Genomic DNA, 23,796 nt, shown 5'->3' with positions numbered 1-23,796 from the left:
CTGTTTAAATAAGCTTTTGTACGAGTTCAGTCAAGCAGTGAACCAGAGAGAACATTTGTTAATGTTAGTGTATTCCTAAATTAACTGGGGATCCCCACAGAGGTACCAGCAAGTGATTTTTGCCTGTCAAAGGTACCGCGTCTCTGAGAACTCACCAGCCTCAAACGCTGTGTGTTTTGGGGCACTGAGTCCTTATTTCACTCAGAGGCAGCAGTTTTTAACTGGGGATTCGTGGAGTAATTATGAGTTACCCGTGTGAAATGAAACTAAGAAAAGCAAATATATTATTAGCTAAAATACTGCTTTATGGAGCAAAGGTGTGCTGCTCTTGTGTTGGGAACCGTATTAAGGGTCCACCTGCCTCCACTCTTCCCCCCCCAGAAAGAAAACTTGAAAATTTCTTTCATAATGCAGTAAAATTAACAGTTTTAAGTGAATGCTTATAGCAGGAAAAGACAAGTTTTAATGAAACCAAGCTCCTTGAATACAGGATAAATAATGTGTTTCGTTAAAAGACAGGGGGGAAAAAAAGAAACTAAAAAGAAACCCCAAACAACCAAAAAGCCCTGAAAGGGTTTAACAATCTGAAGTGGTTTTTCTGTGCCAACCCCAGAGCAATGTGTAATCAGTGAAAGTAAGCTAGCGGCGGGTTCACTTTCAGGCTCTCCTGCACTACTACGAGGATGCACTGTTCAGGTTGCAGGCACTTAGGGGTATATCTTCTCATGAAAGCCCTCGTTCCATAATTTATTTAAATCTAATCGAGAGCACTTCTGTCGATCTTTTTTGCAAACCTGGAACTTGACTCCACGTTGTCCAGACACGTGGCCTGACTTTGGGCCTGCACTTCACTGTGGCTTTGCACCGAAGGGATGTGAGGACGTGACACTACTGCTCTGGTTTAGGGAGCTTTTTGACGCCGCTTGGCCGCGGTGTGAGTGGCTGCGAATGCTGCAGAGGGAATGGGGAACCATTCCTGGCGTCTTGGTGAGAGGAGTAGGGTGGTCAGCACTCCTGTGGGGCTCTTCAAGCCTTGCAACTAGCACCTAAAATATACCAAAGATTGGAAGCTTTTTGCTCCTCACGCTTTGCCCTGCAGACGTGCAGCAGCAACCGAGAGCGCGGTGATCCTGTCTGCGGAGGTTTCTCTCTACCCTTGGCTTGTCCTCACCCAACCGAGACCTTCTTTTCCTTTGCTAATCCCGCACGTCGTGTTTTTGGGAGAGAACAGGGCATGAGGAAACAGTGGAACTTTCCATGTTTCAAAGCAACTAAATCCTCAGGATCCGTTGTGGCTTTTTACCTCATAACGTGTCACGGAAGGCTGTTCCGGAGCAGAGCAAAGAGCATCGTGGGCTGATGGGCTCCGTCCTCTCCCCGCCAGAGCTTCTGGTCCTTCCCACCACCTACGCTGAAATGTGCCTACTCTGTGTATACACACTTGTATTCCAGTCCGTAGTAATGAAAAGTAATTAGCGATTGTAGAGTGACAGAGAACACGGGGTGCCAGCTTGGACTTCTCGTATCCCAGTACCTGACCCAATGCCACCCGTTCGGCACAGGAACAAGCCAAAGCATTACTTGTATGTTTGGAGATGCACTTTTATGAATGTAGTTTATATCGCTCTTTTTTAGCTCTTTTTACATCATGTAAACAGTGATGCCTCATACATTTTTTTTTTTTGTTTTAATTTATATCGTAAAAAGATCATATTTGGTGATTTTTATATATATCGACTCGACTGTTACGGGGTAGGGGGGAGGATGGGAATAAATTTGACGCCTTTATGAATTTACAAAGGAAAAAAAAAAAAAAAGCAGCTGGTTTTGCAGAGAATTTGCTGATGGTTTATAACAAGTAGAGCCGAGCCAAAATGCCTTCTTTGTTTCCTCACAGCCCTCTTGATCGTGGAAAAGGAAGATCTGGGTTCCTAAGACATGGGGAATGACTTAGGAGTGGGGGAATTGGGGAGTGTTGGGGCCAACATTTATACTGCAGTCTCTTAACAACGCCCTGGCAGCAAAAAAAGTTTCAAGTAGACATAAGTGGAATTATATCTCTAAATTGAATTACATCTGGCCTCTTTGTCCTGGCAGAATTTGAAAAAAAACTGGGAATAAATTCATTTAGAGAGAGCGAAGGAAGAGTGCCAGGCTCACAATAAGCTATTGTGTCCCTTCCAAATGTCACTTCATGTTTTCTGCAGTTCCTTCCAGGCAGTGAATATATGGGATCCTTGGTGGAAGATGCTGCAGAAATGGAGAATATTCCATGTGAAGAAAAATATCTTCTAGGAGTCTCATTATCCTGAAACAGTTGGAGCTGTGACCAGGAGAATGTCTGAGATTCCCATCAGAGAGTACCGTGGGGGAATGGGGGATTCGACTGTCCCTGAGCTTGTTAGGAAACAAACTGGTGGCATTTTGGGCTCGGTGTGACGATTCTGTGCATTCCAGGTTATTTGCTTGTTCTCCAGTAAACCTGATCTTTGCCTGTTCTAGTGGCAGTAGGTTGCAGCAATTTGATTATTTTATTTTAGATTTTTTATTCGTATTTTTGGAGTAGTAAGATGCTCCAAATGGTTCCCATTGCCATTAATTACCAAAACAAATTGACTGAGGGGGAAATTGGTACCTGCTCAGGTGCCACGTGTTATTTCCAAGTGCCCAGAGAGCCAGGAGAACTTGTGAAACCTCAGTAAATACGTAGAGCCCTGCTGTAAAGCTCGCTCTGGTGAGCAAAGGCCAGATCCCTGGAGCTGTGCAGGGGGCTGGATGAGATCCCAGTGATTGGTGCTTAGGTCAATAGCTGCTGGATGGAAAGGTTTTATAGATTTCAATACTTAAAAGTCCTGTGGCTGCTGCCTTGGTGCCTGCCCTTGGAGCCGGGAGTATTCAGTCTGTCTTTAATTTTCAGAAGAAAAAAAAAAAAAAAAAGAAAAGGTGTCCTCTGTGGTTTAATGGAGTTTGGGCTTCGGGTCTTTAAACTCCAGCCTTGTTTAGAAGCAAATCTCACTGGGCAGCTCGGAATTTCCCAGTTAGAAAGGGCAGACGTGCCAATGGTGCAGTCCAGAAATGAAGAAAAGGACTTTATTGTCTGACACAAACCGTGCAGAGCAGGGAGAAATTGCTTTAACCTGGATTGTGCAGAAGACCTTGAACCAGTAGTCTATATATACCGACCGGGGGCTTGCAGTGCAAAGCCAGGCCAATGTATCGTTTTATTTACAATAAAATTATCATTTATATGAAAGCCCTTTTTGGTGGTGGTTTGCAGTGCAGTGTCTCTTTCTTCCTATGTAAATGGTGCCTCCAAAATAAGAGAATAAGACAATTAACTAGTTTTCCTTCTAACCAAGGACTTTAACTGAAGGAGGAAATTTTTCCTTTCAGGAATTTATTCTCGGGGACAGCTGGAGAGGTGTCCTGTTGGCGAAGCGTTGGTTCTTGGATGGGGTAAGTGTGTGTCCTCTGCAAGGCAGCCTCCGGAGAAGGTCACGTTCATCCATTTTCACTCTCCAAAGGGAAGAAGCAGAACAGCTCCATCCCTCTCGTTAGCGGGTAAAAATAGCACCATCTTCATTTCACCTCACAGGAGGGTAGCTGGGCTGGCTTATTGGCTCTTCAGGTGGAGATCTTACTGATGGAGAGCAGGAGCTGAGGTTTGCAGTTAGAGTTTGGTGGTGAGTTCTTTACTCCAGGTCTTGGTCTGTAGATGTTCTTAGTTCATCAGCGCTTAACGAGGTAGATGGTCATCAGGTGGGGAGAAGGCACTTGGTAACAGGGCCAGGAGGAGATGGTCAGTGTGATGATGTCTGATTTCTTGCTGTGTTTTGCTTCAGCTGGGAGCTCTGGGGAATACCCTGGAGCAGTGTGTTAAGGGGGTGACTCCAGCTCTCGCTTGTGAAGCTCAAGCTCCTTGAGAATGTATTTACTCTAAATACCTGGAGACTGTTACAGAATCATGGAATGGTTTAGGTTGGAAAGGACCTTAAAGATCCCTACTGGGTCATGATCTTTAGGTCCCCTCCAACTCAAACCATTCTTTGGTTCTACAATCATCTCGTTCCACCCCCCTGCCCTGGGCAGGGACACCTCCCACTAGACTGGACTGCTCGAAGCCCCCCAGTTAAAGGTTCCTGAATTGTTTCTCCTTTGAATGTGTTGTCATTTTAGAAAGCAAAAAAAAAATAGGAGAATTGAGGTCTCTGGACTTCAGACAAATGGGAGATACCATGAGCTCCCTTCCAGAACTGAAGCCTCCCAGCAGGAGTGGAGGAAACTGGGCATTCCTGCGTTGAGCATACCAAGGGTTTGGGACAGGATAAGCTTTGCTGTCCCAGAGTAGGGAAAGGGAATGGGTAACCGCATTTCCAAATATTTTCAGGCTTTATTTTTTTTCCTGCAAACTATCTTAGGAAAGGACAGAAATAGTACTCCTATAAAATTCGTCTACGCTACTTGCTGAAATGCTCATTTTTTCCTGGTGCTGCTCTGTCTGTTTATGCAGCTCCCGGTCCTCAGTGTCACACTCACTTAAGCAGTGATGGATGGGAATGCCACCGGGGTCCCTCGGGGTGCTGTCCTCCCCGGTCCCTGACCACAGCCTTCCCTCAAACCGCCTTTTCCCAGGCCATGGTGTAGCCGGTTGCTATGTCAATTAAATACTGCAGTGTTTGTTAATGTCAAATAGGAACAAATAAGAATAAATGGGTTAAGAAGCTGATGCAATAGAAAGCCCTGCACATGAAACAAGCACATGTGGCGTGCTCTTCCAGGACAGATGAGAACCAGACAACTGAAGTTGTCCCAGAACAAAAAAACTGTCTTGTGGAACCAGAAATAACCACCTCCCGCTGGTCCCCGACACCCTCCTGGTGTGTGTCAGGACCTGAAAATCCTGCTCTTGCTGAAGGAGGATCTTAGAAATTCTCAGTTACCTTTACTTGAGGAGGTCCTTCCCAAAGCTGATGCACTCACTCAGCTGAGGCTGTTCATTTGCTTTATGAACATGAGAATCATAGAATCATTCAGGTTGGAAGAGACCCTTGGGATCATCGAGTCCAACCATCAACTCCCCTCTACAAAGTTCTCCCCTACACCATATCCCCCAACACCACATCTAAAGGACTCTTCAAGGGATGGTCGCTCAACCATCTCCCTGGGCAGCCTGTTCCAGTCTCTGACCACTCTTGGTGAAGAACTTTTTTCCTCATGTGCAGGCTCAACATACCCTGTTGCAGCTTGAAGCCATTCCCTCTTGTTCTATCACTAATTACCTGTGAGAAGAGACCAGCACCGACAGGGTCCTTTCAAGTAGTTGTACGGAGTGATGAGGTCTCCCCTCAGCCTCCTCTTCCTCAGACTGAATAGTCCCAGCTCCTTCCATTGCTCCTCATAAGATTGATGCTCCAGATTCACATCCTGAGCCTGTGTGATGGCAGGTTTTCCCTGGACTCCCCCCGACTGACCCCTCGCACAAGTAGCTCCGTAGTAATTCTGCTTTCCATCCATCCGGAGTCTGTGGTCCTGGTTTGAACCTTCACCATCCCTGTCGGGTGGTGGTGGCTGAGCAGGGGCTGGGAGAGGGAAGGCTCTGGAGGCTTGGGCTGAAGGTAGAAACCAGCAGCCACAAAACACTGCCCAACACACAAAAGAAACAGCTGGAAATCTCTGCTGCCTCTTTCATTTCTGGTCATTTCAGTGCAGCTCGGGGGAAGGTGACTTAAGGTGTTTCCTCTCTAAATCCAGTTCTGAAGCTCATATAATTTAAAATCTCTGCAGAGGTTGGCTGCGCTACCCTACTGTGGCTCTTTTTATTAGGATAGAAAAGTCTAATCCAGGAGCAATGTCTTCTGGAATTAATCCTGCCCGGGTGTGGGTGTATTGCGTTATATCCAGGAAATGCTGGCACGGTTTGCTGTCATCTCACTTGTTCTTCTGATGCTGATCTCTGCCCAGTGCTCTGTGCCTTGTCCAGAACTGGACATCTGGATGGTATGAATGGATATGAATTCTTACTGATTTTTTTTTTTATTTATTTTTTGTCCCAAGAACAAGTTTTTTATTATGTGAATCTGTTGGCTTGAATTTTTAGGCTCCGGAAAATGGCCTTTCTTGAGCTAAAAGGTTGGTAACTCGGGTGGAAATGCAGAAGGTGGTTGTGGAGTGTGTTTAAATAAATACAGTTTATTTGTTGCTCCTCAGTCCTATTGTTTCTGCGGTGGCAGGTCCGGATCCTCCTCTTTGGAGGAGAGGAAGCGCGGGTGGCTGTGTGCCATCCTCTGTGCTTTGGATTAAGGGTTGTGCCGTTTTCTGTGCTCCAGGTTAAGGGTTGGAGCATCATCAAAACGCCCTGGACCAGCCCTTGGGCTGCTGTTAAACCCTCTGTTCCTGAGCTCTCGCTGCATCACTTGGATCCCAGGAAAGCCGCAGCGTGCTCTGCCCCAGCTGCCACTTTTGCTGCTTTTCTAGCTCCTCTGCTGGGGATATTTTCCCCCAGAGCTGCTGTGTGGCTTTCACCGAGCTGCAGAAAGAAACCCCATCAAGGACCTGTCATGGCTTGAAAGAAACTTTAGGTAGTTGGTCTCCACCGAGCACAAACTCTGTGCATCACCCTCCAGTAGGTCGCAGGCAGTGTCTGTCTGCCTGGATCTTCCTTTCCCCCCCCGAGATGCTTCTCTGGGAGCCCGGCTCCTGTCTCCACATCCCTCTGGACCATCCTTGTCCCCAGCCGGCGTGGGCTGCTGGCTGTGTGCCATCCTCTGTGCTTTGGATTAAGGGTTGTGCCGTTTTCTGTGCTCCAGGTTAAGGGTTGGAGCATCATCAAAACGCCCTGGACCAGCCCTTGGGCTGCTGTTAAACCCTCTGTTCCTGAGCTCTCGCTGCATCACTTGGAGCCCAGGAAAGCTGCAGTGTGCTCTGCCTGGGTGCCACTTTTGCTGCTTTTCTAGCTCCTCTGCTGGGGATATTTTCCCCCAGAGCTGCTGCGTGGCTTTCACTGAGCTGCAGAAAGAAGCCTCATGTCCCACAAGAAGCCCCATCAAGGACCTGTCATGGCTTGAAAGAAACTTTAGGTAGTTGGTCTCCACCGAGCACAAACTCTGTGCAGCACCCTCCAGTAGGTCACGGGCGGCATCTGTCTCCCTGGATCTTCCTTTCCCCCCCCAGATGCTTCTCTGGGAGCCCAGCTCCTGTCTCCACATCCCTCTGGACCATCCTTGTCCCCGGCCGGCGTGGGCTGCCACTGTGCAGAGCCGCTCTGCAGTGCGGCTCAGCCTCAGCAGGGGGAGGCAGGATGCTCCCCCCACCGCGATGGCTGGTGTCCGGCCACCCAGAAATTTGGAATCAAAAAGCCATAACAACTGGCAGCTAGACACGCTGAAAACCCGCCGCCCTCCTTCTCTTCGTGGGTATCGTTTTCACTGAAAGGGTTCTCAGCCCTTGGAATGGGCTGCCCAGGGAGGTGGTTGAGGCACCATCCCTGGAGGTGTTCAAAAGACGGGTTGATGTAGTGCTGGGAGGTCTGGTTTAGTGATGATGCTCCTTGTTTGTTGTGCGGGTGTCTATTTTTGTCAGTGAGGTTGACGGTTGGACAAGATGATCTTTAAGGTCCCTTCCAACCTAGAAGATTCTGTGATTCTGTATTTACATCGTTAAATCTTACCCCAACTGTGAGGTCGGAACATCCTGAGTCCTGCTGACCCCAGCCACACCGACAGCCGGGTCAGGGGAGGCTGCTGGCAGCTGGGGTGAGAAAAGACAGCCCTTGTGCTGCAGGGTGGAGATGTGAAGCAAAGGTGTTGCAGTGAGAAGTCACCGAGTCTGCTCAGAAACAGGATTTTTTGAGTGTGCGTTGCCCAAAAGGTCTGCTCAGGGTTTGGGTGGATCAGAAAGGAGGGTTCCATCCAGCCCCAGCGGAGTGAGACGAGGGCTCGTCATAAAATCAGCTGGATTTCAGCCCAACATTATGGACAAAGAGATAATCAAAGAGATAATGTTTAGGGCTTGGTCTTTTTTTTTTTTTTAATCTGTTTTACAGAAGCTGCTCAGTCTGAGACATTTTAAGCTGGGGTTTCTGCAGCTCTGCTTCTCTGGGTACCCCCTGGGAAAGCAGGCACTGTCCTGTGTGCAGTGTGCTGCCTTTGAGATGTACCGGGCAGGTGAAATAAACTCAAAGTGGTGGAATAAAAACCCCTTCCCACGTGTGTCACCAGCAGGGTGTCCCTGTGTCCCCAGCCCAGCGTTAATCGGGGGAGCAGGAGCTCAGTGCTGGGTGTGCAGCAACCCTTCTGCCAAAGGGAGCAGCATCAAACATCCCTCCCTGAAGCCCATCGGATCCTCATCGGAGCCGCTTCCCTCCCCTGAATGGTGGAGCCCGGGTAGGGTTGCTGCAGCCTGTTTCAGTAATGTCTAGCCTGGTGGTTGGTCCTCAACATCAGAAAAATGATCTCTGAATGGTCTCAAAATCAGAAAACCCATCGTATCACAGGCTGGAGAGCTCACGCCTCTTGTGCTGCCACATGCTCTCTCCATTTCTGCCACATCAACGAGAGTTTTCTGTGCAAAGACAACTTTGAGTGCTGCTGCCTTTAGACAAAACCCCAAATTTCAATTTTTGGGGAGGGAAGGAGAGAAATGGAACCTCATTGTTCTTCTTGCTTAATGTTCTCTTTCTAACTGAAAGGCCAACGTTTAAAAGCTGGGTTTGTAGGGGGTTTTTTTCTCCCTCTCCTACCCCAAAGTCATCTGGTGGTGTTAAAAATGCTTTCTGCCGAGGTGAGGGAATGGGGAAGTGAGGCCAGCAGGAAAGAGGAAGCGAAACTGAGGAGCCCGCTTACGTTTTTGAGGCCAGGAAGGGGCCACAACTCCAGCAGCATCACAAGACCCTCCACCGCAGAGCGGCCACCGCTTGGTTTCTCTTTGGTGACAGCAAGTGCTCAGGGCTGCTCAGGAACCAGCTTTTGGCCTGGTGTAAAGCTGCTGTCAGTGTGTCGGTGTGAGGAGAGGTCAGCTTGTCCAAATAACTTGTCCAACGAGAGGGACATCAAGGCTCCTGGGGTCATCCAACATCTATCTCCCCCAGGATCAGGTGTGACTGTGGCTTTGCTGGCCAAGGGGAGCTGGGGTGATGCACAAATCCAAGAGACACACACACACACACACCAGTGCTGCCTCCTGCTCTGGGGCCACCAACAGCAGAAGGACATGGAGCTGTTGGAGCGGGGCCAGGGGAGGCCATGGAGATGCTGGGAGGGCAGGAGCCCCTCTGCTGGGAGGGGGGGCTGAGAGTTGGGGGGGTTCAGCCTGGAGAAGAGAAGGCTCCGGGGAGACCTTAGAGCCCCTTCCAGTCCCTAAAGGGGCTCCAGGAGAGATGGGGAGGGACTCTGGATCAGGGAGGGAGGTGATAGGACAAGGGGGAAGGGTTTGACACTGAAAGAGGGGAGATGGAGCTGAGATGTGGGGAAGAACTTGTTTGGTGTGAGGGTGGGGAGAACCTGGCCCAGGTTGCCCAGAGAAGCTGTGGCTGCCCCATCCCTGGAGGGGTTCAAGGGCAGGTTGGAGGGGGCTTGGAGCAACGTGGTGTGGTGGGAGGTGTCCCTGCCCAGGGCAGGGGGTTGGAACGAGTTGATCTTTAAGGTCCCTTCCAACTCAAACCATTCTTTACCCTGGGAAGGAGGTCTGGGCTCCATGTGGGGGCTGGTTCCCAGTTAGGGCTGGGGTTTGTAGCTCGGAGGGCAGCAATGCTGCGTGTGTGCAACCTGAAATCCCATGTTCCATCCCCAAAAGACTCGGCTGCCTCAGTCAGAACGTTACACACACGTATCCAGGAATAGTTTCTCAATCCTGCATGGGCAGAAGGTCTTCCCACAGTCACTGGGGACAGTGACAGAGCTGACCCTTCCTCCCACCCACCCGGGTCCCTGGGAAGACAGGACAAGACAGGGAAGGCTTGGAAACCTTGTATTACAAAAATAAAAGAGCGCCTGGCGCAGTGTCACGCGTGAAGCTGCCGTGCCAGGCTCCAGCGCAGAACGTACCAATTAAAGGCAAATATAAAAAAGACAGACACTGTTAAACAGTCGCAGGGCAGCATCCTTAAGGCTGAACAATCCCAGCTGAACTGAGCTGATGTAAACCAAGGACCCTCCTTACTCGGAGCCCCAGCAAGGCAGGATTGGTGTGGCAGGAGCTGGTACAGGGTGGGGAAAGCCCCTGGGTCATCTCCTTTTCCATGGTGACAGGCCTGAAACGAGTGAACGGGGCTGGGGGTCCCGTGGGGCAAGTGCTTCTGATCTGATTTCATGGGGGAGAGGGACCTGTGGCGAGAAAACTCCAGGTCTTGGGGGTCTACCCCAGTCTCCTCTACCCTGGCTCCCCCCTAAGCATCCTCCAAAGAGGGCTGGGCTGCCTCCCTTCCCCTCCCCACAGCCCCCTGGGTCCCCTTTGCTTTACATCAGCTCAGTTAGCCCCCGGCTCAGCGCCGCTCCGTGCCGTCTCTGCTGGGCTCCGGGGAAAAGGGGGGTGGTGGGACTGGCCCCGCTCACGCCGACTTGGTCCCGCTCTCCACCTCCTTGTGCACCCACAGCTCCTTGTGCTGCTTGCGCCCGAAGCCCTCGTCGTAGTTGCCTTTACTCTTGAAGAGCTGCTGGAAGTGGGGCTTGCAGTAGAATTCCCCGTGGAGCGCCGCGTAGCTGCCCAGGCTGGGGAAAGAGGAGGACAGGGTGAGCTGGGGGCTCGGCTGCAGGTCAGGGGGAGTGTTTGAGGCTCAGGGGCACCAGGACAGGGGAGGACAGGGTGAGCTGGGGGCTCAGCTCTGGGTTGGGAGGAGTGTTTGAGGCTCAGGGGCACTGGGACAGGGCAAAAAGGAGGAGAGAACATGCAGAAAGGGCCAACTATTCCCTCCAGCCAGCTCAGCATCTTAGGGACTGCCTTAAAGGTCTGTAAAGAGGGAGGGGGTCCCACAGGGCAGGTCAGCCTTGGCTCAATGTCACCTCGGAGGATGCTCTGGCTCAGCTCCATGTTACTTTGGGGCTGCTCTTGAGGGGAAAAAACCCTTTTCTTCCAAACCAGTCTCTTAGCTGATACTCAGGACCAGGTGGGTGAATAAGCTCTTTTTTTTGGCTGCTATGAGTGGGCTTGGGGGGTTTTTAGGTACCCGAGAAGAGGAGGGGCTGTGATGGGTGGGTGGGTGACACCCGTCCACCTCGCTGTTGGTGGCCTCCTGGCCTGGCTCACCTGAGCTTGGTGTGGCAGTGCTTGCAGCAGAAGCAGGCGTTGTGGAAGACAAATTTATCCGCCACCAGCCGCTCCATGGGGTAGACGGTTTTCTGGCAGGCGGTGCACATCTCCTTCACCTGCGCCTTCAGGCTGAAGGACTGGGCGAGGGGAGAGCAGAGGGAAAGAGGGTGAGGAAGGGGTTTGGGGGATCCTGCACCCACCACAGCCTGTTCTTCCCTACCTACCAGCCATGCTGCTGGAGCACTGGTTGGCGTGAAGCCCCCCCACCTCCCCTCGCCCTCCCCCTACTGCTCCTCTCTGGGTCCTTCCCCCCTCACTGAGCATCAGTAGGATGAGGTGAAGCCACGGGTACCTTGGAGCGCTGCACCGTGCTGCCTCCTGAGTTGTTCTTTGCCTCCTAAGGAAGGAAGGAAGAAGAGAAATGAAAGTGAGAGCTTGGCCTGACAAGGCTGGACACCAGCTGGGCTCAAGGAGGAGCAGCAGAGGATGGGTACAGGCAGCTGAGCTGCAGGACCTTGGGACACACGACAGCCTCTGCCTCTGTCACGGGCACCCAGTGGCCCTCTCTGAACTCGCCCAGAGGCCATGACCTCCCTCGGGTCCTTGTGTTCGAGTTACTTCCTGCCCTGTGGTGCTTCTCCCAGAGAGAGGAGAAGAAAGGAAGGATAATAGAAAAAGAGGAAAAGCCATTTACATATCGCAGAGAGGGAACTAGGCAGCAGGGGGCTGTGAGACGTGCCTGGGGCCATGGGGGCAGAGCAGCCAGCTCCCATCCAGCAGGACAGGACAGGAGTGTGCCATGGCTTTGTTTCCTCCATGGCCCAAGGCATAGCTGACCTCTTTTGAGGTGGTAGCTCCCAGGCAGAGATCAAAGGGATGGCACTCCATGGCTTTGTTTCCTCCATGGCCCAAGGCCTAGCTGACCTATTTTGAGGTGGTAGCCCCCAGGCAGAGATCAAAGGGATGGCACAGTGTAGGCTTTGCAGAGGACAACCCCAGGGTGACAGCCCTCCCTTGCTCCCGGCCACCACTGATGAGCAGCTCTCGCCGTCCGCAGCCATCGATTACTGTCCTTGGTGAACCACTGCCACCACCATGGGTGCCTCAGACCATGGAGGGCTGGCACCAGCCTCTTGGGAATAACAACAGAGAGGGGGAAAGGTCGCAGATGCTGCTCTCCCTCCTTCCAACCAACATCTACCCCACAGGGCTGGAGGGTGATAATTCACCCGTCTCAACCCCAGGGTGACAGCCCTCCCTTGCTCCCGGCCACCACTGATGAGCAGCTCTCGCCGTCCGCAGCCATCGATTACTGTCCTTGGTGAACCACTGCCACCACCATGGGTGCCTCAGACCATGGAGGGCTGGCACCAGCCTCTTGGGAATAACAACAGAGAGGGGGAAAGGTGCCAGATGACGCTCTCCCTCCTTCTAACCAACATCTACCCCACAGGGCTGGAGGGTGATAATTCACCCGTCTCTCTCTGGAGGCACACGGGGCTCTGGCAGCGCTGCCGGTGGGGTCCTTATTCACCCGTCTCTCTCTGGAGGCACACGGGGCTCTGGCAGCACTGCCGGTGGGGGTCTACGCCTGCAGGTGGAGGGTGGTAGCCCACCAGTCCTCCCAGGGCATAACTGGGGTGCTCTGGTGGAGCACGTGATGCTGGTTCCCCCTCAGCGGATGTTTTGTTTCTGAGTTCCTCCTCTCGCCCCGTTACCAGCCCGAGGCGCTGCGCAGGAAACGCCTGCGCCGTGGGGGAGAGCAAAAAGCCCTCTTGAGTCCCCGCGGGCTGTGTCTGTGTGTGTGTGGGGAGAACAGGAGGGCAGCGGGGCACGCTCGGGGCTGAAGACCTCCTCCGTGGTGTCCTGCAGCTTGGTGGGGCTGATAGATCCCAACACTGAGGTGTCTGTATCTCTGCCTCCGGGATCTCGGAGCGGGGTGTCTCCACGCTCTCCCCCATCTGCAGCTGCAACAACTTGTCTCCTCCCAAATCACCCCCTGGTCCTTCCCCTCACTGGCTGTTTGTCCGTGTATCCCCTGGGTGCCCCTGCAAGGATTTTAGCCTGTCTCTGCACTGACAAAAATACTCTCTCCTCCTTTCACACAGCCAGGACCAAGGGGGTAAACACACTTTTAGGAAGATGGACCAGTCAGGGCCGCTTTCCAACAGACTATCTCCCCCTCTGCACTCTTTGTTCCCAAGGCTGGGGCAGTGGGACCCCAGAACATCACCCCAACACCTCCTTGTCCTTCCTCTTGATGCTGGTGGACTCTGCTTAGCCAGCTCTGCCCCTTCCCTCTGCCCCCAGGGCTCATCTTCCCTCCCCGTTCCTCCTGCTTTGTCCTTCTCCACCGTTTCTCCTCCATATTTTTGGAAACGGCTCGTCTAAGAGACGCACAGGAAACTCTCACTTCGCTGAGCTGCCTCTTCAGACGTTTCCCAGCTGCTCTCGTTGCCTGAGGTCAGGGACACGATTTTCCTCTCACTCCCACAAGGCTGGAAGAGGGAGCCAAAGTCAACAGCGGGACACGGGGCAGCGAGGAGACTCGGGCCGTGTAAAACCAGTTGCGTCCCTCGGCGCTGGTAAAACAACCGCAGGTGCTCTCCCGGGGTTAGCATTTAATATATTGTTTCCAGGCTCAGCTGACCAGAGCTAAAGGAAAACGCTGCCTCCTTGGAGCTGGAATACATCCGTTCCCAAGGCTACAGGCAACCCGCCGTTGCTCGTCACTTCTCGGCAGCCTTCTGGCTCCGATCAGGCACACTATCTATTTCATATCAGATATATCCTCCCTCGGGGAAGGGGCCATATCCTGTCCCAGCAGGAGATGTTCTTGAGCCTTTATGTTTTTCCATCTCCAATCACTCCGAGCCTGAGCCGCTCGCATGCTCCCAATTGTGAGCACGGAAAGCCATGGAAACACAAACAAACAAGAAGGCAACCGGAGAGGGGAGCGGGGTGAGCGGCTCTGAACGGACCATGGACGCTGGCGTTGCGATGTGCTCAGCAAACAGCACCTTCTGCTGGAACATTCCTGTCCCCAGCTTTGTTCTTTGAGCAGCCATGACTGTGCCTTTGATCACCAGAAAGTGTCAGGTCCAGAATACAGCTTCTGTACACAACCCTCCCTCCCTGAGAACCAAAACCCGGGTTGAAATTCCCACACCGACGGCGGGGGATGCTACGTACGTGAGTTGGGGGTGGGCTGGCAGGTCCCGTGGCCTGGAACATGGTTCCTTCCCCTCCTCCGTCTATTTAATCCTGAGCTTGAAATTTGTGGGCCGGTGTTCCCTGGGGAGGTGTCTAAGACAGACCTCTTGCAACACCTGGAAAGGAGATGTCAACAGGAGCGTGGTTGGTTTCATCACCCCAAACCAAGCAGCTGCAGGAGCTGGTGCGTGGCAGTGACACGCTCAGAGCTTCCTCCATGGGGTCAGGGCAGCCCCTTTGGGTCTAGAGGTTTCTTGAGGGGTCCAAGAGATTTAGGCACACCAGACTGGACTGGCAGATAGGAAATGTGGGGCTGGAATACTGCTGGGTTTTAAGAAGCTGGTAGGTGATCTGGGGCACTGAGCTCAGCAGCTCTGGTCCTCTGCTCCCATACAAAAATACTCATAGAATGGTTTGGGTTGGAAGGGACCTTAAAGATCATCTTGTTCCAACCCCCTGCCCTGGGTAGGGACACCTCCCACCAGACCAGGTTGCTGAAAACCCCAGTCTAGTGGGATGAGGTGGGACAGGGTGGGAGAGAGTGGCTGGAAACACGAGCAGAAGGTGATGTGATGGCTTCTGCTCCCAACCCACCTGTGGAAGGCAATTGCCAGGCAATGGCCAAGCCCTTAGCAGCAAGGCTGCACCTCCCAGCCAGAGCCACCATCCTGCCCACACAGCAAAACCAGCACCCAGTGTTGCTAGAGCCACTAAAGCACTGGTGTTGCTGGAGCAAGGACTGTGATTTTAGTCTAATTTTAGCCCAGAAAAGGCTTGCTGAATCACAGCTCAGCAGAGCGAGTGATGGGGATTTTTGTCTTCTCCGGGGAGCCCACGTTGCCTTCGGGCTGAGACCCGTGAGCCGTGGCTGCTGTGAGCTGTGCTGAGTGCCCGGGGGGGTGAGTCTGACAGATCTCAGACCAGTTTTAATGCAGCACAGGAAAAAATAATTAAAAAAAAAACCAAAACAAAAAACCACCAGCGCTGCAAATCACCCCTTTTGGTAAAAATCAGCTGAAAAGGCACTGACAGATCCTCTGGGGTTTTTCCCCATTGCGCCTTTACCTTCAAAACACCCATAAAAGGTCAGGCTTGATAAGCCCTGTTTTGCACATGCGAGAGAGATGTGGGGCTGAGCGAGTGATGCTGAGGGAAGAGCTGAGCAGGGGACAGGAGGGCGAAGGGGTGGCTCTGCAGCTCTGCAATGACAGGGATGCACTGGGGGCTGGAAAACCAGCACCCCCACCCCCCGTCTGGGGCTTCTTTTCTCTCCCACTGAAACCTCTCGGCCTCATGTTGTCACCCCAAAAACACTCCTGCTGCCCAAGGATAGACCCTGCGAAAGGGCAAGGAGACACGCCGGGGTGGAGGGCTTGGGGCAGAGGATGTCTCCACCGTGCCAATCTCATATTTGCAAACATGTCCTGGGGTTTTTGGGGGGCTCTTTGGCTGCCTAAAAAGTCCCAACCCCAACGGCTGACAGCAGGCTCGGCAAAGCACCCCAAATTAGTGGCTGCATTCAGAGTTGAGAGCCCTGTGCTCCAGGTCCCGAGCAGTGGGGTGGATAAGGGGGGGCTGGGCTCCCCTTCGCAGCCTTTGGAGGGGGGGCTGGACGCGGTCCCCCGTCGTAAACATTTCACAGCCTCGTCTGAGAATACGGCTCCTCTTTTACCTAAATCATTTCCCGTCTCCTCTGCGGTTGGGTTGTTATTTCCTGCTCGGGGCGGGTGGCAGCACGCAGCCGGCTGCTGGGGGCTGGGGGCCGGGGCAGAACCAGCCCAGGAGCCACCCTGGGGGCAGGGGCAGGTGGCCCAAGCCCACAGCCCCATCTCTGCCCCCCCTTCCCTGGGGCAGGACCTTCCCTCTCACGTCTCTGGGGTCTGTATGGTGCCTCCATCCCAGCGCACACCCCTCTGGTCCTTACCCCACGCACGCCTCTAACGCGGGTGCACAACCCTCCCCCTTTTCACCTGCCTTTCACCTTCTCCCCTGCCTTTGCCACAAACATTTCTCCACCCCCAGCTTCCCTTCCTCTTCTCTCACAGCTCATCTTCCTCCCCTACCCCAGCCACCTCCTTTCCCTCGGTTTCCCCCATTCTCTCCATCATCCCCCTCTTGCGTTTTCCACAAGCACACGATCCCTGGCTCCTTCCACCTACTCTTTGTTCCTTTTCCTTCTCTTGCCCCCAAACCCTGTTCCCTTCATCGCCACCCGACTCATCCTACCCCACGGCTTGATGTTCTCCATCCAGCCCCATCCTCCAGGTCTCCTTCCTCTTAACATCCCCCTGCCCCTCCGTGCACGTACCCCGCCGGCAGCCCCGTGCCCACGCTCTCCCAGCCTTGGGTTCAAACAAGAGGTCCCCTCGGTGTGGTTGCCCTCTGGGCACGTGAGTAGAAGTTGCTAAACGTCCTTCCTGCCGAAGGACAGGAGGCAAGAGCAGAAATCTCAAAGGGGAAGGGTGTGCTGAAGCGATAAGGGAAACAGAACAAGTTAGAAACCGTGGGAGGGTTTCTAAGAGGCCCCCAGCTGCTGTCATCGCTCTTCCAAGGAGGCATTAGGATGGGATTCAAGCCCAAGGCAGTCAACACAAGCCTCCACGAGTGGAGGAACCCCAGTGGAACAGGCTTTGCTTAAGGACATGCTGCCACATTGATGTGATGAAGGCTTCACAATTAGTAGGGCAACCCTCCAGCGCACGGGGGGACTCGCTGATTTTCTGAGGAGCGCAGAGGGCATCTGTGACAAAGCAAGCAAGCCAAGTCCAAGCCTCCACGGTGGAGGCTGGCACCGCAACTGCTAGATCTCATTTCTCCAAACCTCTGTTCCCTAAGGCTCCTAGCCATCTGCACAGTCTGGGGAAAGGACTGTCCTCTCCTAGTCATGTAGCCAGCAATTTCAGGTGTTTGGCTCAGGTCAAGGTGAGAACCCCTTTGCCTTACAGCCTCCATTCTTCCTGCCCCTCCTGGGAGTATCTATTGGCTGGTGTGGACAAAAAAACCCCAAGGGATCTGGGCTTGTGCCATCTGTTCAGAGAGATGGAGCAGCTTCTGGTGGCCGCAGCGTGGCAGGCACAGAGGGAGGTGGCTCTTGGTGTCCTCCAGAGACGTGGCACCAGAGCCAGGAGGATGCATGTGGTGCCCAAGCTGCCAGCTCTGCCTGTCCAGGTCATCACCAGCAGATGCTGGTCCTGCTTTGGGGGCTTTTTAGTGATCGACTGGTGATCGACTCAGGACCTTGGGGTTGGAGCTTGTTTGGCGTCCCCAGGGGACACGTGCCTGCTGCCATGTGAGAGCAGCTGGAGAGAGGGGATCCAGCTCTGCCTTTTAGCACCAAACGGGGAGCAGATTGGGGTGAAGAGGGCAATGTCCATCCCAGAAGCTGCTTCATCACAGAACCTTTGCAGAGCAGCCTCTCCCATCCCCTCTCACCCCCCTGCCTGACCCTGGGGGGCAGACAGAGAGAGAGGGAAGCATCTGGGGTGGCCCCTCAAGCAATTTCCCCACTCCCCCAGATGGTGACCTGCCTCTGAAGCATCACCTTTCCCGCAGCCAGGGTGGGTGCTGGGAGCTTTTCCCCCCTTTCCCCTCAGCGCTGCCAAGCCGGCCTGCTCCCCACGGGCCCCCAGCCCAGCGCTGCCTAATGGCCTCTCCGAAAGCCGATGGGTTTCCGGCAGAGGGAAGCAGCGTGACTGCGGAGGGCGAGAGGCCCCTCTCTGCCATATGGTTCCCATTAGCAGCCCTGTGAAGTCTATGTTTACTGCTGGGATCACTGCACCGGTGCGAGAGGCTTTTCCCAAAGGCACCGCGCGGCGTGGGGGAGCCGGGCCCCTTCCTCCTCCATCCTGGGAGGACGCGGAGTATCCCCGGCAGCACGGCGAGGCACGGGCAGGGGCTCAACGCCTCGCTCCCCAAGGACATCGTGGGCTGAGCTGGTCACCACGGGGACTGATGTCCCCAAGATTGTGTGCAGGATTAGTGCGGCCTACACAGAGGGGACAGCCGCTGACCCTCCAGCTCCATGGCCAGCCTAAACCCATGGTCTCTCAGCAGGACTGTGTGGGGAGGAGGTGGAGAGGAGCTGGAAAAACCCATCTCCTGAGCCTGGGAATCCCCCCAGCTCACAGCCCAGCTGGCTCCAGGTTCTGCAGCCTTGGGGCCTCACGGCCAACCCACATCATGAAGCCAAGTGTGGTGTAGAGTCGGCATCAAAGGGGCCAGCACTAGAACTGGGCACAGCACCACCAGGGAAGGGGGCACAGTGTCCCCAGTGCTGCTTCAGCTTCTCAAGAGTGGAAAGAGACGGCAAGATGCAGTTTGGAGGGGATGATGGAGCCAGCCTGGTGGCCACGGTTCCAGCTTCAGCCATCAAAGACCCTAATTCAGCTTCAGATCTTGGCTCCTTGTGTGGCTTTGAGCCAACCACTTGACTTGGCCAGTATTTAGGACCCAGGGCAGGTCCCTGCTAGCTTGGTGCAGGATGGAGGGACACCAAGGAAGAGCAGCTGGGCCACTTCTGTGGACATCATGACCCTGTTCATCAGGTTTCTGGAGAGCAGCCCCACCAGAGGGACCTGTCCTTGCCTACAATCCACGGCACGGAACTACCTTCCACCAGCGTGTCCCACTAATCCGCTTTCCATCCACGTCCTGCGCCCGGGCTGCCTCTTGAAAGGCTGCCAGTGGGCAGGAAATCTGCAGCCGAAATGCCGAAGGATGCTGACAAGGAATAGTTGTGGGGAGGAACAGGGCTGCCTTTGTCAGGGCAACAATGGAGGACCCGCAGAAGCCAGGAGGGAGCCCGAGGGAAGCCCCTACCCGCCCACTCAGCTCTCTCATCTTCATCCCTGCTTCACCTGGTCTCCCCTGAGGAGGAGGTGCACGGCCCTGGAAGGACCAGGGCCAAGGGGGACCGGGCTGGTCCCCAGCCCTTGCCTCTCGGCGAGGGGAGAGATGGGGAGGAGGATGCTGCCGGGATTCAGCCTTTTTCCAGAAGTGGAAACTGAAGCAAGGAACAGCCCGTTCCCGGGAGCGTGGCCGTGTTTAATGGCATCCATTAAAAATCATGGTCTAAAGGGAGTCTCTGCTCCCTGGGATCTCCTGCCTTGATAGGAGCTCAGATACAGTAAATGCAGCAGGAATCCTGCTGGGAGGACGAGAAGAGCCTCTTTCCAGAAAGAGACAAATCCTCCTCGGCAGTGCCAGGTGACAGAGCAAGCGGCAATGGCCAAAAATTGCAGTTTGGGAGGTTCGGGGTGGACATTAGGGAAGACTGGAGAAAGACTTGGAAGCTCTGCAGCCTGGTACTAATTAAGGGTGATATAAACCTGGTGCAAACAAGCACGATGGGAAAATAGCAATTCATTCTCCTTCCCCTCCCTTTTCAGTTTTTCCATAGTCTCTTCCATAAATCATGCTACACCTGGAAACCTCACCTCCTGGTTTCCTTCATAACCATATAGCCTTTTATCCTTATACTGGCATTATGTTCCTAGTTCTTCTCACACTGTAATATTTGCCTCTCAGAGGGATTCATAAAGAGTAATTACACTCTTTATCAGTCTTTTTGTAGCAGGAGAACTAAATTCCTTTTAATCTGTTCTCATAAGGTGGGTTTTCCCTGTTCCTACAGCCACCTTGGTGGCCTGCTGCAGGTAGGTCTCCTGGTGGCCTCCTGCACTGAAGGACATCTTAAGCCTTTGTATTCTGGTACGAATATGTCTCTGGCAGCCCTGAAAACATCTGCGCTGATGTGTTCTTCCTCCGTTACCTCTGCCAGAAACCCTAGATGCTCTTTCTGCCTCAGTGCCCACCACTTGCTGAGGTCCCTCCAGGTTACAGCAGTTTCATGCTGCAGCTCCCCAGGTGCCTGCTCCGACACGACTCTTCTCCAGCCATTTCTAGGACTCCAGTCTCATCCTCCTGGCTGCTGATCTGGGTTTCCTCACCGTGGGCAGATCTCCTGACTTCTAAAGGAACTGTTTACAAGTTCAGTCCCTAGATCTCTCCTTGTGGAAGGATCCAAGTGTCCTCCTTCCATTTTGCTGTCCCTTCCTTATCCTCTTTCCTGTCTCCACCTAAAATAATTGTTTCCCTGGGGCATTGTATCAAGCGCTTTCCTTAAATCCAGATTCACGAGGCCCTGTTGTTTCAGAAGTCAGTTATCATATCCAAGGAAGATATTGAGCCAACTTGACGTGATCTGTCTTAAAACCACGCTGCATTTTACTCTGCTTCCCCACGTCTCTGATTACTCTTCCAAAACCTATTCTAGAAACTCACCTTTTATTGTACTTCAATTAACAGACCTGTAATTGCCTATAATTTCCTCTCTCCCCAAACACAACCTGTAAATGTTATGTTGGCTGATCTCTTCTGGAGGACTATCAGCTGTAAAACACCAGACTTTGGACTGACGTTTCCTATGTGGTTTAGCCCATCCCTTGTGTTCCGAGAGAGCCCCTCCCGAGAGCTTCTGCTGTTTCACCATCTGCAGATGCAATGAGAGCGGGTCCTGTTCCAGGCACCCCAAAACACAGCACAAAACACAGCACAACCACTTCTCGTGGTCCCTGACCCCCGTGAGAGCTGCTGTGTCCACTGTCCGAACGCAGATTGTGTCCAAAAAGACCCACCAAAATCACGTTCATGGGTTAAATCTCTCAAAAAATCATACTTTTTGAGCTGCCCTGTCTATTTTCAGTCTTCACCTCCATCATCCCTTGTAGGATCCAAGACGCCATACCACCCAGTGTAGGGTTGGATGCTCTGCAAGGCCATGGGATTTCAGTGGGATAAGGAGAGCACTGGGAAAAGCGAGCCCTGGAGAGGCACATCAGGGGCTGCTGGGGCTCCTTGTGTCTGAAAACCCTGGAGTGACCATATGGAGAGGGTTCCGGGCACACCAGAGGGGTGAGAAATATATCTAAAGTGTGCTTAATATTGATTGCAATAATCTCTTCCCCCAGATTTAATGTTTTCCATCCCGGAGATTTTGCTAACAGCTAGGTAAGCTCTGCAACACCCCCAGATGGCAGATAAAAATGAATTAACCGGAAAGCGAAAGGCAGACACCTCTGGGGGAACGTGGCAGCTGCCTGACAATGGACAACAACCCTGCAAAAGCTGAGGAGGGACAAAAAGGACAAGAGAAACTCCATCGCCATGAAGGACCGGAGGGGGTAGTTGTAGGTTCACAGGACTGACCGGCTGAAGGAAACCAGAAGAGGAACTCCCTTCCCTAATGAGAGGTCTCGTGGGATTTGTGTTGACCAAAAAAGGTCAGGAACCCAGTTTTGAGCTGTGTGAAAAAAAGAAGATGCATCCAGTCGCTTTGCAAAGCCCAAGGGGCTGGTTCTGACAGACCCTCACTCCTTCACTGGGAATTTGCTTCTCGCAGGGCTCCCATTTAAAAAAGGCTGTTACCGGTGGGGCCGTTTGGGACTAGGCTTGGTTGATTGCCCCACAATTATTTTGTAATCTACGTTAATAATGCTGCAGATGTGCTGCTCCTGGCCTTAAATACACAACAGCTCAGCTGAGGCACCAGATGTCTTCCCTGCGAGAGCCCTCACACGATGTCTTCGGTGGACAAAGCCCAGTTTCCAAGGCATGATCCAGGCTGCTGAATTATCAGGGGTTTGGGTTTTTTTGGTTTTTTTTTCAAAACTGATGCCCACCCCATGAACAAAAATCAGGAGAAAATTGATCAAATATATGACCCACGAGGTAGCTTAGCTGGTCTCAAGTGATCCAAGGGGATTAGACAGATCAGACTGGCTCAAAACATGGTAGGTAGAGCGCCAGATTGGGACTTGGGAGACCTGGGCTTAATTCCCAGCTCTGCTGCTAATTTTGGGGTGACAGTGGAGAAATAATTTCATTTTTTTTTCTGTTCCTTTTCCCCCTCCCCACCCAAGGAAAACAGAGCGGCTCTCCTTTGTGAAGCCCTGGGAGATCCCTGGCTGTTCAGGGTTATGTCAGAGCTCAGGGTATTTGTGTTGTTATTAAATCTCACAGTCGTGCAACAGCCTCCCCAGGGAAGTGATGAAAAGACCTGTCGCTGGAAAAGGTTTAAAGCCAGGCTGGCTGAGGCGACAGGAGAGACACACCAGTGAGAATTAGCCAGCATTAACGAAGGGGGATAAGGGAGTCGGGATCTAACAGGTTTTCTTCCATCTCTGCTCTTTCTGATCAGCTTAATAAAATGGATCTCTCCAGCAGCCCCCCTCCGGCACGTACCGCAGCACACAACAAAGGGGGAATCACAGCCCCAACAGGGGGGACGTGAGCCCCGAAATGCTGCACCCCGAGGTGCCCGCTCCAGCGAACACAGGCCTCCGCTCGCTCTCGTCCCCGTGATATTCTGGGGGCAAGCCCCTCACCCCCCCAGCTCCCAGGGGGCACGGGGTGCTGCCCCCCCTTCCCCCCCCATTTCCTTCAGCAGCATCACTCCCCAACAGGCTCCCACAGCTCAGACAGTGTCCCCTTGCCCCCGCCTGACCCTGGCCAGGCCACCCAGGGCCGAGGACAGACCCCCCCTTGTATTTCCCCCCCACTCCATCTGCTTCACCTCGACCGAGCCACCTCCCAAAGCCAAAAAGTTCCCGGTGTCTCCAGGTAGCACCTCCTCCTCCCCGGGGGGGGGCTGTGCATGAACCCCCCAGCTGCTGGGTGGCTCCTGGCCAGCGGTGCTGCTTCCACGGGGCTCTCCCTCTCTTTTCATCCCTCTCTCCTCTCCATCCCTTTCTCCCCTTTCCCTCCCCACCGCTCGGTCGTGGCTTTCTCCCCCACCATCTCCCCCTCTTCCCATCGCCGAGCGGTACCCGGCGGCCATCCCCAGGGGGAGGGGGGGTGTGAGGGGGTGGATGGACCCCCCCACTTCTCTCCCCACATCTCGGGGAACCATCATTGTCTCCCGCCGAGCCCCTTCGCCGCCCTCTCAGCCCCGTTGTTCTCCACGAGCGAGGGCTCACCATATGCCTGGGCTCCTCACGGCGATGCCCAAACGGGAGGGCTTCACCCTAATTATGGGTGGATGGATGGATGGATGGATGGGTGGGTGGATGGATGGGTGGCCGGTGGGTACCTCCAGCCGGCCCTGATGGCGGGGTGTTTCTGGCTCCCCTTCTCCCCGCTGCGGAGGCCGGGGCTGTGGGAGAGGGAGCCGTTTCCTGCGAGCTCCCACGGCCGCCTTCGCCGAGCCCTTTTATCGCCGGGCCGCCGCCGTGATTGGCTCCGCCGTCGTTACCGTCTTCCAGCCGCTTGCTCCTTTGTGTGAAGCCAACCTCTAACCCCAGACCTTCCCCAGCCCCTCTCTTCCCCGGGCTCCCTCTCCCCAGA

At 53.6% G+C, this 23,796-nt stretch overlaps 1 protein-coding gene across 2 annotated transcripts; it reads right to left on the bottom strand.

Annotated features, from left to right (window-relative positions):
* Nucleotides 1-9,946: 9,946 nt before the first annotated feature.
* LIMD2 (LIM domain containing 2) lies at nucleotides 9,947-23,478 on the bottom strand. Of its 2 annotated transcripts, none has more exons than XM_014956560.1 (5): nucleotides 23,430-23,478; nucleotides 14,434-14,570; nucleotides 11,594-11,638; nucleotides 11,239-11,378; nucleotides 9,947-10,703 (listed from the first exon to the last, which is right to left on the bottom strand). In XM_014956560.1, the coding sequence occupies exons 2-5, from the start codon at nucleotides 14,473-14,475 to the stop codon at nucleotides 10,544-10,546; spliced, it is 387 nt and encodes a 128-aa protein (XP_014812046.1). In that variant the 5' UTR covers nucleotides 14,476-14,570; nucleotides 23,430-23,478; the 3' UTR covers nucleotides 9,947-10,543. The 2 variants fall into 2 exon arrangements, with proteins under 2 accessions (XP_014812046.1, XP_014812047.1); XM_014956561.1 differs by lacking the exon at nucleotides 23,430-23,478 and adding an exon at nucleotides 16,763-17,035.
* Between the last annotated feature and the right edge of the window lie 318 nt (nucleotides 23,479-23,796).

This window comes from Calidris pugnax, unplaced genomic scaffold (genome assembly GCF_001431845.1).
Source record: "Calidris pugnax isolate Ruff unplaced genomic scaffold, ASM143184v1 scaffold167, whole genome shotgun sequence".
NCBI lineage: Eukaryota > Metazoa > Chordata > Aves > Charadriiformes > Scolopacidae > Calidris > Calidris pugnax.
This window is presented reverse-complemented; position numbering and strand designations above follow the sequence as displayed.